We start from the raw sequence: 14871 nt of genomic DNA on the forward strand, positions 1-14871 counted from the left end.
CGTAGACGTCCTGCTGGCCTTCATCCTGGTACTAGGGCTCATCTTCATAGTCTGGCCATTTGAATAGCCAGGGACACAGCCATGAGTACTTTAAAGTACTCGCAAACTAACACTAGTGTAAGTACTATCAACTATGGTAAAGGGGGTGCTAAGCTCTAAGTTCATTTGCATAAAGCCAGTTTTATTTCGTAAGCATTTAATAAACAGAGACTCCCCATTTGCCTAACTTAACTCAAGTGGGAACATTAGTGTCATTCCCACAACTCTGTTGTGATTCAAAGTCAAAGTCACTTTTCAAACTCAAGTCACAAGTCACCATTCATATTTTGGAAAAGTTCTGATGACGGAACAGTATGGCCTTTCCAACTGTCCATGACCGCGGACGCGGCTATTCGAATAGTTTAAACTCGCGAGAGGTCGTACACTTGTGCCACAATAATTGCAATAGTCCGTCGTGGGTAATTGGCCACGATTTATCGCACTCGGTGCGCGAACTACCAATCATAACCTTTCATTTACATACCCTAGTATAGGCACCTCTCCCCATGAGCTTGGCCTCCCGGTGAGAGCAAACCGCCAACCCGGGAACTGCACAGGGCTTGGGTAGGACATTCACCTCATTTCACGTCATTTTCTATTGATTTAATTTGGGTTTCTTTGGTTCAAAAAGTGTTATTAAGTGTTTAGTAACATTCTACAAGCAATGGCACAAGCCAAATTGGCCTAGGTCAAAGTTTTGCAAAATGTCCATAAACACATGTATGTGGTGAATTGGATTTTTCTTATTTTTCTATTTTGGTTCACTTGATCCAATTGGGCATGTGTTAGGGTCTATTTAGGGTTAGATTGAGTTTGATAAAGGTTTCAAACCATTTGGTTAGGGTATGAGGGCATAGGGCAAGATTTGCCATTATGGCTATGTGCCACATATGCCTCCATGTCTAAAGTTATTTTCTTTTTGTTTTACCAAGGATTTGGTGGGTAAGCATTAGGTTAGGTTGGTGGAGGTCTTGCAAACCATCTACACAAGGTAGACATGGCAAGGTTTAGTATTTGCAAGAGTAGCCATAGGCTTGCATAGGCTTTTCTTTTTACATTAAAACCTTTTTATTTTGTTCTCTCTTGAAAAAGAAGGGTGAGGTTTAGGGTTTTGGAACATTTCAAAGGAGTTCACAAAAGCATCTTGGCAATAACACAATTATCAAACATAAGCACTATGCATAGCACCTTATTCAACAAAAGTTTTTGTTGGTTCTCATTTTTTGGAAAAAGGGAAATCCATTTTCTCTTTGTTTGAAAATCTGGGATGTTACAGTTTTTGCCCCATCACCGGTGCCAACCGAACCGGAGGCAAGTACTACAAGCGCATCCTTCAACGAGAAGAAGAATTATCGTGACTACGCCACCATCAACATGAACCGGAACGAGGGTGCCCTCTCCCACCGTTGGAACATGATCAAGGCAGCGTGTATCAAGTTCCATGGCTACTATGAGAAGATTAAGGCTCAGAAGGAGAGTGGCAAGACGATGGTGGATTGGGTATGATCTACGCCCATCTTGTTCATTATGCATTATAGTGTATCTATCTGATGATCCATCTTGTTCCATATCTTATTTTGCATCATGTATATGATCCAACTTGTTCCATATCTTGTTTCGCATCATGTATTGTTAGATGCTCCAAGCCCTCAGCATGTACAAGTGTAACCACAATGTCAAAGGCTTCCCCTTCATGCATTGCTACAACAAGCTACAAGGTTGCAAGAAATGGGACGACCTCCTCCACACTTAATGAAGGACGGGGAAGATGGGCCGGTCGATCCAGCCGACGCCTCCACCGGGCGCCCATTGGCAACAAGAAGGCCAAGGCCGAGAGGAATGCGGCGCCGGTATTGGCTGCCATGGACGCCTCCCTTGAGAAGATGATCACCTCATTCTCCGTGGAGAACAAGGAAGCGGCGGATAGGGCCGTCGTCGTGTGGAAGGCAATCCTCGACAAGCAAGACATGAAGATCGAGTTGGAGAGGGAGAAGGTGGAGGCGGCGATGATGGAAGCTCACGCCGCTGCCATGAATGCCACCAATGAAGCGACGCAGCTTTCGTTGGCAAGATGTCTCAAGAATCCAAGATCTTGATGGTCGGCATGGAGAAGATGGACCCGCTGGCGCGGGCGTGGCACGAGATGTACCATGAGCGCATCGGCCAAGAGGTGATGGCGGCGCGAGCTGCGTCGGCGTCTCCCCCGGCACCCTCCACGTTCATGTCTCCGCCGACACCCTCCATGTTCATCTCTCCGCCGACACCGACGACGTTCATGCCTCCCCCGTCGACCGTGGATCCTGTTGCAGCGACGGAGCTGCCGCCGGGGCTCGCTGCCGATGAGGAAGTCGTCGAGGTTGAGCCGCCCGTGACCTCGTTCATCTGATCAGCTGGTTTGGAAGCCGTTTTTTTGCGCCGGAGACGGTGATTTGGTGGTCGTATGTTGGCCCAAACTTCATACTCGAAAAACCTATTTGAATTTGGTGGTCGTGTGTTGGCTCAAACTTTAAATTCGTAAACTTATTCGAATTTCTATGCTTTTGTTTGAGTTTTCAAATTCAAATCATCTATTTGGGCTGTCGTATGGGGCGCACCGGTGTGGGAGCAGCTTCCCCAAATGGAGGTTGCTGTGCTGGCGCGCCCCATACGACAGTCCCGGCGCCCCTGCCGACGACTATCTAGGGGCGCTGGTGGAGATGCTCTAACTTTCTTATCGTATTCATTTACAAAATCTGTTGCATAAATTGAAATGATTTCGGTTCTGATTATGTTGCATAAGTTGTGAAAACGTGCATGTGCACTGGCCACTAGTGATCCTTTCGAAGCCGCCGGTAGAACCGCGAAATCGAAAACCATTCTCGCCGTCCCGCTCTCCGAGACTCATCTGCCTTCCCGTTCCCGCCCAGCTTTTCGTGCAACGGCAGCGATCCGCGCCTGAACACATCTCGGCCGTCCATACCAGAAGCTCCGGGCGCATCCTGTCTCTCCATCTCGGCGATCCGCGACACCGGGCGTTCCACCAATCAGAGCCAACCTCTCCCTCTCTATAAAAACAGCACCCACGACCTCTTCTCCCCACATCGCATCCCACCTTCCAGTACACACAAGCCACCAGCGAAATCCCCACTTTCCCCTCCCGACCTCGAACCAGCGATGGCGCCCAAGGCCGAGAAGAAGCCGGCGGCCAAGAAGCCCGTGGAGGAGGAGCCAGCGACGGAGCCGGCGGCGAAGGCGCCTGCCGCGAAGAAGCCCAAGGCCGGGAAGAGCCTCCCGGCGGGCAAGACCGCCGCCAAGGAGGGCGGCGAGAAGCGGGGCCGCAAGAAGGGCAAGAAGAGCGTCGAGACCTACAAGATCTACATCTTCAAGGTGCTCAAGCAGGTCCACCCCGACATCGGCATCTCCTCCAAGGCCATGTCCATCATGAACTCCTTCATCAACGACATCTTCGAAAAGCTTGCTGGCGAGGCCGCCAAGCTCGCCCGCTACAACAAGAAGCCCACCATCACCTCCCGGGAGATCCAGACCTCCGTCCGCCTCGTCCTCCCCGGCGAGCTCGCCAAGCACGCCGTCTCTGAGGGCACCAAGGCCGTCACCAAGTTCACCTCCTCTTAGATCCCGTTGCCTGTTTGTATCTAGCAGTAATTGTAGTTGCCTGCTGTGACTCTAGTGGTTGTCTGTCTCTTGTTATCTGCAACTAGTAGTACTAATGTTGGATGGGAATCTCTGAATTTGCCAATGTTTTGTTGGCTGGTTGGTTGTGAGAACTGAATTAGTAATGAACATGCTTTTGGCAAGCTGAATTGCAAGTTGTGTCTGGTGGTAAACGTTGTTGGCTGTTGTGACTCTAGTTGTTGTCGCCTCTGGTTATCTGCAAGTACTAGTAGTAGCACTAGTGCTAGATGAGTGCTGCTGGAGATGCCAATGGCCTTTCTTGGTTGTAAGATCTGATTTATCGATGGATATGATATTGTAAACCAATGTTCAAACCGTAAGGAAGCATTTCTGGCAGTACCTAGTTGCTTACTTACTGTGACAATTCTCAGATTCGTGATTGTCTGGTGTGCAAAGATACTAGGCCCGTTTCTAGTGTCTGCTATGTGTTTGTGCCTTCTGTTTTTTATTTTTATTTAGATTTGTAATGTATCTTAATTAGATTCAGGACTAGGCTCAATTGCCTGCTGTCAGAGAGCACCATTGTTGCTTAGTGTGTTGAGTAGTAATATCAACCCAATGGTTTGCCTTGGGGTCTTTTGTTCTTGTTTCAATAGTACAACTGACTACTCTGTCTGGAATAGTTACCATTGCCTGTCTGTATCTAGCAGTGGTTGTCTGTCTCGTTATCTGCAAGTAGTAGTACTAATGTTTTATGAGAATTGCTGAATTTGTCAATGCTTTGTTCGCTGCTTGGTTGTGAGAACTGAATTATTGATGAACATGCTTTTGGCAAACTGAATTGCAAAAAATTGTTGATTGGTGGTAAACGCAGTTGGCTGCTATGACTCTAGTTGTTGTTGTTGTCTCTGGTTATCTGCTAGTAGTAGTAGCATTGCTGGATGAGTGTTGCTGAAATGCAAATGGTCTGGCTTGGTTGTAAGATCTGTATGAATGAATATGATTTTGGTGAACTGAGCTTCAAACCGTAAGGAAGCATATCTTCTAGTACTAGTTGCTGAATTATTGTCACAATTCTCAGATTCGTGTTTCTCCTGTTTGCGAAGATTCTAAGCCTTGTGCTAATGTCTGCTATGTGTTTGTGCCTTGGTTTTATAAATTTTTAGGTTTGTGCTTCACTTGTATCTTTATTAGATTCAGAACTCTATCCGACAGTAGAGCACCGTTGTTGCTTAGTAGTAATAAGATCAACCCAATGGTTTGCCTTGGGGTATCTTGTTCTTGTTTTGATAGTACAACTAACTACTCTGTCAGGACTAGTTACCATTGCTTATCCACTTGCAATCAGTTGCTGTTGGCCTATTTGGAGCAGCTTGGTTTATACATAAGCATGCTACTCTGAAATTGTGGAGTGTTGTGACCATTTGTTGCCGCGCGGTATTGTCTAAGCAGGATGAAGTTCTACTGTTCTTGTTTAGTTACAAGAAGTTTATATATAAGCATTAGAAGAACAACAGTTAACTGCGGCAGTTCTTATATCTGTCTCTGCGACAATTTTTCGTCCGCATGTTTTTCAAAAAAAAGTATAATGTGGTTCTGCAAATTGTAACCCGAACATTTTGCCAACCTTTTGTTGGCCCGTTGGTTGTGAGAACTGAGTTATTGATGAACATTCTTTTGGCAAACTTTCTTGTAAGAATTTGTTGTTTGTAATCTGGTGGTAAATACAGTTGGCTGCTGTGACTCTAGTGGTTGTCCTCTCTGGTAATTTTCAAGTAGTAGTAGTAGTAGTAGTAGCAGCACTAATGCTGGACGAGTGTTGCTGAAGATGCCAATGGGTTGTGTTGGTTGTATGAACTGTTTTATGAATGGATATGATTTTGGTAAACTGAGGTTCAAACCAATGGATATGATTTCTGCTAGTACTAATTACTGAATTATTGCGACAATTCTTAGATTCGTGATTCTCCTGTTTGCAAGGATACTAGGATTGTATTCATCTCTGCTATGTGTTTGTGCCTTGTGGTATTATATTTTTAGATCCATGGTTCCCCTGTATCTTCATCATATTCAGAACTCTCTCCGGCTCAGTTGCCTGCTGTCAGTGAGAACCATTGTTGCTTAGCATGTTGAGGAGTAGTAAGCTCAACTGCCTTCGGGTGTCTTGCTCATGTTTTGATAGTAGAACTGACTACTCTGTCTGAACTAGTTACATTGCTTATCCACTTGCAGTTAGTTGCTGTTGGCCTATCTGGAGCAGTCTTTTGTTATGCATAAACATCTTACTCTGAAACTGTGTGAGTAGTGCTGTCCATTTGTTGCCGGACGGTATGGTCTAAGCAGAATGAAGATCTACCATTCTAGTTTACTTAATGGCATTGCTGTTTAGTTACAAGAAGTTTGCATGCACAATTAGCCATTACCAATTTAGAAGCACTAGAAAAATAATGGTTAACTGCGGCAGTTCTTATATCTGTCTCTGTGTCAATTTTTCGTCATCATGATTTTCTGAAAAAAGTTAGAGCATAATCTTCGTCCCAAGAGGTTCTGAAAATTGCAATCGGTACATTTTGCCAACGTTTTATTGGCTCCTTGGTTCTAAGAACTGAATTATTGATGGATATGCTTTTGGCAAGCTGAGACTCAGAACGCAATGATGCATTTCTGCTAGCACTAGTTACCAGTTTCTGCCTAGAATTGATATTTGCGTGGTGTTTTTGCCTTTTAATACGTTTTGTTGGTCTAGAGCTGAGATAAAGATATCTTCTCTGAAGTTTTGCTTTTGTAGCAAAGCAAATTTTTATATACCTGGTCCTCCCAGTCTGTTTGAGAATGCTGTTAACTGGGGAGAGTCTGTGTACTGTCATGGAGCACCGCTGTGCATTGATGCAATAATGTTCATTGTCATTCAGAGGAGGAATGAGAGCAAACCAATTGTCGGCCTTGCCATATCTCATCCTTTTTGTTGTACATTTCTTATGAATAGTTATTAGTACATCTGTTGGAGCATCCTGGTCTGCAAATGTTGAATTGCGAGGGTTGCATTTCTTACCTGGAGGAGTTCCCTAACCAATATAGAGTAGACAAGCTACCTTATTGCCTCGTGTTCACTGAACTGAAGTTAAAAATCTTGGTGTGAATTTCCACAGTAGTATTATGTGTGGTTTTGGATTTGTGATAGCTATAGCGACCTGAATCCATGCACACATATTTTGTAATAGCCATTTCGATTATAGAAGTACAGGAAAGCAACGCTTGTTGAATGCATCAACTTTTAAGCTTTCTCAGCAGCAATTCTGTTAGTTTTCTGATGTCTTGGTTCAGTATGGTTTGACAGTAGGCATGGACCATTTTAGAGAATTTGTATTTTCCAGTCTAATAATTGTCTAGTTAGCATAAATAAACAAAATCTCTTATTTTTTCTTATAAATGTCATATACACACTCTTCTTGAACTTGTTTTCCTTTCAAAACAGTGACAAAATATATGGCTCATTCCATTAATTAAGCTGTTACAAAAATAAATAGAAGATGGCCAAGGGAGTCCATACCCCAAAATAAGGATACACTACCGGGATATTCACTTTGGCTCATAGGAGCATTTGCTCCCATTGTGTGAATCAACATTTCGAAGTATCAAAAAATTCTAAACTAAAAAATTTCATGTACATCTACACATTTTATGTTCGTACACAAGTTTTCAAAAAAACTATAAAAATTTGTGGCTCCAGTAAAAAAGACAAATTTTGATGCTATAACACGACTACGTACAGGACATTTTTTTGTTTTTTTTGTACACGCCACATAAAATGTTGTTTCTCCATGAAAACTTGTGCACTAACATAGAATGTCACGATGTACAACAACAAATTTATGTCAGAATTTTTTGACATTTTAAAAATTGTTTTTTAATTATTTTGTATAATAGGAGCATTTGCTCCTATGAGCCAAAATGCCACCTCCTACACTACCTGGTAAGATATGTCCCTAATGTTTGGCTCTTGAGCACTCAGAGATTGTGATATTTTGTTTTATCAAAAGAAGTGTGATCTTCCAAAGGTTCCGGAAATTGCGATACTAGTATTCTCTTGTAAAAAAAACATCAGTCATGAATTGCAAGCGGACTTTGCAGTACTGAACTGAAGAATAGGCCAGCGATATTGTGGAGGTGAGGATGTTTAACCTGTTTGTTGTCCTAAGATAGCGCAACTGCCAATCACCTTTCCTGTAGCTCTTTGCTTTGGGTTATACTTTTGTTTTCCTTATCTCGCAGAACCACTTGTTGGCATCTATTTGTCTGTATGCAGATGTGCATCTCCAATGTAGAGTATGGTGAAACTGGTACACATCTTGTCCTCACGGAGTGCTTCTACGCTCCCGGTGGGAGTTGGATACTTCTGGTTGCTGAAAGATGTTCGTCGTGATATGCTAACAAAGAAAGAGGAGCTATGTTAGTTGCTTCCAAGGGCGATTTACACAAAAATAACCCTTTGTTGCAACTATAACACAGACTGACCCTCCGGGCAAACTATTTCACTCATCTAACCCTTTTGTGTGGCGCCCCTCCCATGGGCGCCACACATGGCAGTGTGGCGCCCGTGCCTGCGGCGCCACTCTCCCAGCCGACGTGGCGCCCTCGACGCTGAGCTGGTGCGCCGATCCGACGGGGCAGCATGTGTGGCGCCCATGGGAGGGGCGCCACACTACTCTTTATATATAATGTCTGTCTAGAGATAACAGAAGATTGTGGTAGCTCAATTGGATGAAGCCTTTGCTTCCCAATCCTAGGTTATGAGTTCAAACATCCGCACCACCTGAATTTATTTTTATTTTTAAAAATTATGCTAGACATTGTAGTATGTTTAAAACATAAAATCTAGCCTCCTACTGTTTTGTAGAGTTTTTTTTTTATCTTATCTTGCTTGCAAACTATGTTTTGATGCTACGAGAGGCTTTGCTATTTATTTAGATACAACTAATCCTCCGTTGCTCCAGAACTATGCCTCTTCAATGTTTCACCCATATAGTACATGTTATTTTCACATTTAATTTATTTCACATTGTCTATTTATGTTTTTTTTCTTTTCATTCTCTTGTGTTGTATGTAAATACAACCTCTATTCCATGAAACATTAGATTTTTCTATTTGGATGTGTCTAGAGAGTACTAAAAATATCTCATTAAAACCTTGTCAAAATTCATGTAGATTAGATGTAATTTTGCACAATGCCCCCTAATGATTAGGACTAAATGAAGGAGCTGGTTCGGGTTTGAAAAGAAAAAAACTGGAAAAAACAGCAAACCAGAAAGAGAATCAGTGAGAACGGACGTGCTCAACTGGAACCAAAATCAAAATCTGACTTGAGGCCAAATCGAAAATCAGCTAGCTGATACTTAGGCACTCCCAATGGCGGCTTGCCAAATCCGGGAGCATCGCGGTGAATCTAGTGGGTCGTGGTCTCCTCATCTGATGCCACAGTCGACAGCAAAGAACTTGGTGAAGGAAGCAATGGGCCAATGTACGTGTACCTGGCTAATGCATCGGTGCTTAAAGATCATGGCGATATAACAATCCATCTAACCCTAGTTAGCTGCACGTACATGGGGAGCTAGCTAGCTTCTGCATTATACCATCCCTGCCATTGCCAACTTGCATGCGAGCTAGTGAGGTCACGGGGTGCGTTGAGCCTCGAATTAGGCGGCCAGCAATACAATAACGCAGATCGTGATCGTGTGAGGGACTTGTTAAAGACAGGGCTACACAATTATGCATGAGGGCTAATTAACACAATGATTAGGCCGTGGTCAGAAGGGACACGCTAATAAAAAGGAGCAGGCTTGCACAAAGGCACCAGCAGAGATGAGATGAGTGCTTCTAGGCGTCTTCAAGCCGGTTGTTGCTACTAGCAGTCATTTCTGAATCTCTTTGGCCGATAGATAGGTGTTGAGGTAGGTGCAAAAGATGACATGAGCAGAATGCAACATACATTTGGGAACCAGCAAGCAACACTCACTAACTGGTCAATCTGCTCTAGTTCACAGAATTTGAGCAGTAGCCGGTTATTGGTGAGTCAAGAATGTCGAGTTTAAGCTAGCAGGTAGCAACTCCCAAACCTTCCAACAATGGGAGGAAGTTGTGTGCAACAGCAGAAATGATAAGCTTAAACCAGAGGCTAATTTGACTTCTAAATTGTAATGCCTCTAGAAGCACTGCCTTATAATAGCAGGTGAATCATGGTCGAAATGAATCATTTTAGAGCAACTGGTTGATATGAATCTCTCCTGGTCAAGATGCTTATCCTAACCACTCTCGGTAGTTGACAAGCGTGATGCAGTGATGCATCGCACAATCCCCACCATTTCTGGAAATTATTGGCCAAACCTACTCCCTAATCACGTGAAGATAAAAAAAACTCTACAAAACAGTACGAGGCTAGATTTTATGTTTTAAACATACTACAATGTCTAGCATAATTTATAAAAATAAAAATAAATTCGGGTGGTGTGGAGGTTTGAACTCAAGACCTAGGATTGGAAAGCAAAGGCTTCATCCAATTGAGCTACCACAATTTTCTGTTATCTCTAGACAGACATTATATATAAAGAGTAGTGTGGCGCCCCTCCCATGGGCGCCACACATGCTGCCACGTCGGATCGGCGCACCAGCTCAACATCGAGGGCGCCACGTCGGCTGGGAGAGTGGCGCCGCAGGCACGGGCGCCACACTGCCATGTGTGGCGCCCATGGGAGGGGCGCCACACAAAAGGGTTAGATGGGTGAAATAGTTTGCCCGGAGGGTCAGTCTGTGCTATAGTTGCAACAAAAGGTTATTTTTGTGTAAAGCGCCGCTTCCAAGACTTCAGTGAACGGTAGAACAGCATGGGTCTTCAAGATGTATGGGATTTCGTTTCCTTAAATCAGTAGACGAAGGGACGCATCAGAGAATGCACAGTCAGGACGTCAGGTGATATGCCTGAAGGATACATAAGAAAAATCAACAGCGGCTATCTAGCAGTCTAGATTTTCAGGGATTGCAGAGTCAAGTGGTAAACGTGCTTGTACTTGTAAGACAATGGATGACCTCTGTGTTTTTGCCTCGTGCATGAAACAACGAAACAAAGCACATGGATTATTTCAAGATTTTACGAGAAATTTTGAAGTAAGTCATGTGTACAAGCAATGCGTCACAAAGGATGATCTGTATCTAAAGGTATAATTGCTGCACCCCCACGGGGCACAAAGAGGCTATCCACGCCATGCCACCAGGCGCGTGAGGGCTGGGCGATGCTCGCTTCGTTGTAGCGATTGGGTACACGCGTCGTAACGGGAGTGGGACGACCCAAAAATATCTCCCCGCAGCACCCAACCTTATCTCCATCCACCCTGTGCACCCAATCGATGCCCAGCCCCGAGCGTCCAATCCCCTCCCCTTCGTGTCCTCCCCATGCCCATCCTGCTCGGCCGCCGCCGCGCCATCGCTGCCGCTCGCGCCCAGCTACTGATCTTCTCCATGGCTCAAAGAAAGAGATGCTACGAGCAGCAAGGCAATTTGGCTGGAGGAGATGGAGCACGACGTGTGGAAGCTAGCAGGAAAGGTGAAGACCGATGGGGGCTCAGCCTCCACCGCCGCCCTCCTCCCCCTTGCCGCTAAGATCGTGCCCCCACAGCAGCTCGCGGATGAGACGTAACTCAGCAGTGCTTGGCTTCGGTTTGGCCGGAAAGACTCGGCCAACAACACAACAGCCGGCCCTCCTCTGCATCTTCATTTTTTCGGAGACCTACAGGTTATTTCTCTTCTCTCCTAGATCTGTCTATCCTCGAGGCTGAGCTAAAAGTGGAGACATAGCCCCTAGAACATATCATCTTGGTTTGTCCAAATCTATTTTTACGTACGCTTGCAAAGTGTTTGACGAAAATCCTAGCTAAGACTAATGTTGGTAATACCTTAGATGCATCTAGCTGGTTGCAGTTTTGTAGTTAAGGTACCATGACGTTAAGGTAATACCTTAGAACATATCATCATTTAGTAGCATTTTGTTTTTCCTTGACTTCATTCAGAATAGCCTGCAACTGTTTTTACTACTGTACAAAATCACGACCCTTCAATAGAAGCAAATCTAAAACAAGAGAAAATGTGAGGCACCGATTTTTATGGCATCATCATGGTGCGCTGGAAATAAAAACATAATTGATTCTTTCTGTCTTTCCATGTCTAATTTTCATTTGTCATTTTCATTCTCAGAGTATTTTACAGGAGAAAAATTCTAGCTTGGATAGGCAGCTGGAAGATGCTAAGACTAATATGCAAGAGTAGATCATTCTGTTACAAGAATAGAAGGAACACGCCCTTTATTGTTTATAAAAGTTAAATGCTTCAGTCAAGAGCCTTGAATGTTAGTTAGAGCAGCAAAGAGAAAACAACTATATTCTACAGCCTGCCAATGAAGATCTGCAGAAGAGTAACTCTGACCTGAAGAAACGATCTGAAGAGGCAATGGTTAGTTTACATGCTGAAATTGTAGCATTACAAGACAAGAAGAATAAAACCCTCTCAGAGTTGCAGCAGTATGTGGTTTCCATTGAGAATCTTAGAATTGAGGAGCAGCTTGCTGATGAAGACATGAAGAATAGCAATGCTAGCTTAATAAGAGATGGGAGGAATCAAGGAGAAGATTGCTTGAGAAAATTGTAACACTACATGAAGAGAAGGACACAGCTCTGTCAGAGTTACAACAGTCTCACGCTTTCACCAGGAACCTTGAGACAGAGATAGAAAAGCAAAGTGCGAGTAATCTAATGATGACTTACAGAAGAGCATTTGAGGCCTGACCGAACAGTTTGGAAAATCCAAGGTTGAGTTGCAGAAAGAGATTAAAGTGACACAAGAAGAGAGATAATGTATTAACCCAACTAAAACAATGAGAGTTTTCCTCCGACGTGGCCTCCGAAGACCATTTGTAGATAATGCTTTTGTTGTTCCTTTTTTATTTCTGTTGCTCTTGACATAGTCATTGAGTGTTTGCATCTATAAGATATTTCATGGTTCTATACTCTGTCCGTTATATAGAGTTTACATCGACACGAGTTTTACGGGATCGTGCGCCAATACGCACATTTAAATCTAGTTTCAATCAAGCTAAACATAGTACTGGAAGCATTTCTATTTTCGGAACACATACTGCAAGTTTTCTTATACAGTGAGTACAAAGCGTCAAAGCTTCTCTTTGTTTAGATTGAGATGATGTAAAACAAGCGAAGAGGTGAGGTGACTCGCTCATGGTTTCAGTCTTCAGTTTTTTTTTTTTGGAGAGTGGCTTAGAATTTTTTGACCAAGTAATGCCGAGTCTGGATCACGGCCACTGCGGCCCATGTTCGATCACTCCACTCAGAACCCAAGAGAGAGGTCCACGCAGCCCACGGTTCCCAGACGCCTAGCTGGCTACAGGCATCCACCACCGCCTGAGGGCCTTTGTATTCCTGTTCGGGTTTAATAAAGGCGGAGGTTTTGCTCAAAAAAAAAAAAAAAATCCACCACCAACCAATCACAACGCAGGAAACCCCACGCCACGGATCCCTCTCCACGATCCGCGTGCCTCACCTCCAACTAAATCCCCACCGTCCACTGCTCACGAATCCAACGCACCAAACCCACCTCCGCTCCACCCAGAAACACATCGCCAAAATCCAAAATTTTCCTCGCCGCCACCGCTCTATAAAACGCCGCCCCGCTCCCCTCTGCTCCCTCACTCCAAATCCCAATCCTCACCCACATCTCCCTCCTCCTCACTCTCCCCAGCAACACCTCAAGCCCCGATGGCCCGCACGAAGCAGACGGCCCGCAAGTCGACCGGCGGCAAGGCCCCTCGCAAGCAGCTGGCCACCAAGGCGGCGCGCAAGTCCGCCCCGGCCACCGGCGGCGTGAAGAAGCCGCACCGCTTCAGGCCCGGCACCGTGGCGCTGCGCGAGATCCGCAAGTACCAGAAGAGCACGGAGCTGCTCATCCGCAAGCTGCCCTTCCAGCGCCTCGTGCGCGAGATCGCGCAGGACTTCAAGACCGACCTCCGGTTCCAGTCCTCCGCCGTGTCGGCGCTGCAGGAGGCCGCCGAGGCGTACTTGGTCGGGTTGTTTGAGGATACCAACCTCTGCGCCATCCACGCCAAGCGCGTCACCATCATGCCCAAGGATATCCAGCTCGCGCGCCGCATCAGGGGCGAGAGGGCCTAGATACAGCGGATCGTGCTCGTTTGCTAGTGTCGGATCTGGAAGTGTAGGGATGCTTTAGTTTCTTACAGTGTTAGACTGTCGTATGTGGTAGTGTGATTCCAAGTATGTGCTGTGTTATGTTGTGTTGGGTCTCTGATGTAACCATCTCGTTACCATCATATCAATGGAAAATCTGATCTTGAGATTCCGTGCCTTTTATTCTGTTTTGTTATTTCAGCCAATGGTTTTCTTTGTTTATCACACACATTCCATAGTTATCCCTGCTGGAAACGATTTTGAAATTGCCCTGGGTTTCAGCTTCAGTGAGTCCTGCTACCACGATTTCACCACTACATTTGGTGGAGTTGTTTTCACTGGATCTGATAGGATTGATAGACTGTGGAGCTACCATGGGGAATTTGGTCATGGCAATGGAAAACAACATGCAGTTTCCTCCTAGTCATTGCTCTGCTCAGATCTGGATAGGCATTCTCTTCAAAATACGTAGGAGTTGCCAGATGCTTCACTTACCAGACTAAAATGTTCCTTAGAATTGTATATCTAATTCAGTCCGACTAGAAAAATTACGCAATTGTTTTAGTTGAAAAATCTACTCTTCTTTCTGAAGAGAAGATGTCAAAGCTACGCACCCATCAATGTAAATTTGGATTAGGCTTGGCAGATGAGATATGTAGGAGTAGGACCTGAGTTTTCTTATATACACGGCTGGTCCTGGTAATCTATTGCCCTTCAGTTTAGTAGATTTTCAGCTGATGGTTATACTTCTGTATTCTAGTAAATTTACCACTTGAAGTGACTAAATTTTTAGAGAAATGCTACAATTGATCTTAGCGAAAAGATAGAAAGGTGTATAAGGGGAAATGTTATGTTATGGTAACATAAATTCCTGCGTAAGTTGTCCCTGACTAAATAGACAGAATGATGTATCATATACAGAGCAGACATAGAAACAGAACATTAATTGAGCACTGTTTTTCTGTGGTTTAAATTTGTTAGA

General features: G+C 44.5%; 2 protein-coding genes across 2 annotated transcripts; both read left to right on the top strand.

Moving 5' to 3' along the window:
* Positions 1-3173: 3173 nt before the first annotated feature.
* LOC124648896 (histone H2B.1-like) lies at positions 3174-3839 on the top strand. The gene has a single exon (XM_047188580.1). The coding sequence runs from the start codon at positions 3193-3195 to the stop codon at positions 3649-3651; it is 459 nt and encodes a 152-aa protein (XP_047044536.1). The 5' UTR covers positions 3174-3192; the 3' UTR covers positions 3652-3839.
* A 710-nt stretch (positions 3840-4549) lies between these two features.
* LOC124706721 (histone H3.2) lies at positions 4550-13874 on the top strand. Its single transcript, XM_047238389.1, has 2 exons — positions 4550-4562; positions 13459-13874. The coding sequence occupies exon 2, from the start codon at positions 13464-13466 to the stop codon at positions 13872-13874; it is 411 nt and encodes a 136-aa protein (XP_047094345.1). The 5' UTR covers positions 4550-4562; positions 13459-13463.
* Positions 13875-14871: the final 997 nt, after the last annotated feature.

Source organism: Lolium rigidum, chromosome 4 (assembly GCF_022539505.1).
Source record: "Lolium rigidum isolate FL_2022 chromosome 4, APGP_CSIRO_Lrig_0.1, whole genome shotgun sequence".
Lineage (NCBI taxonomy): Eukaryota > Viridiplantae > Streptophyta > Magnoliopsida > Poales > Poaceae > Lolium > Lolium rigidum.

Bases quoted from the DNA above. Each gene is read 5' to 3' on its own strand.
- LOC124648896 (XM_047188580.1), top strand. From the start codon at position 3,193: ATGGCGCCCAAGGCCGAGAAGAAGCCGGCGGCCAAGAAGCCCGTGGAG.
- LOC124706721 (XM_047238389.1), top strand. From the start codon at position 13,464: ATGGCCCGCACGAAGCAGACGGCCCGCAAGTCGACCGGCGGCAAGGCC.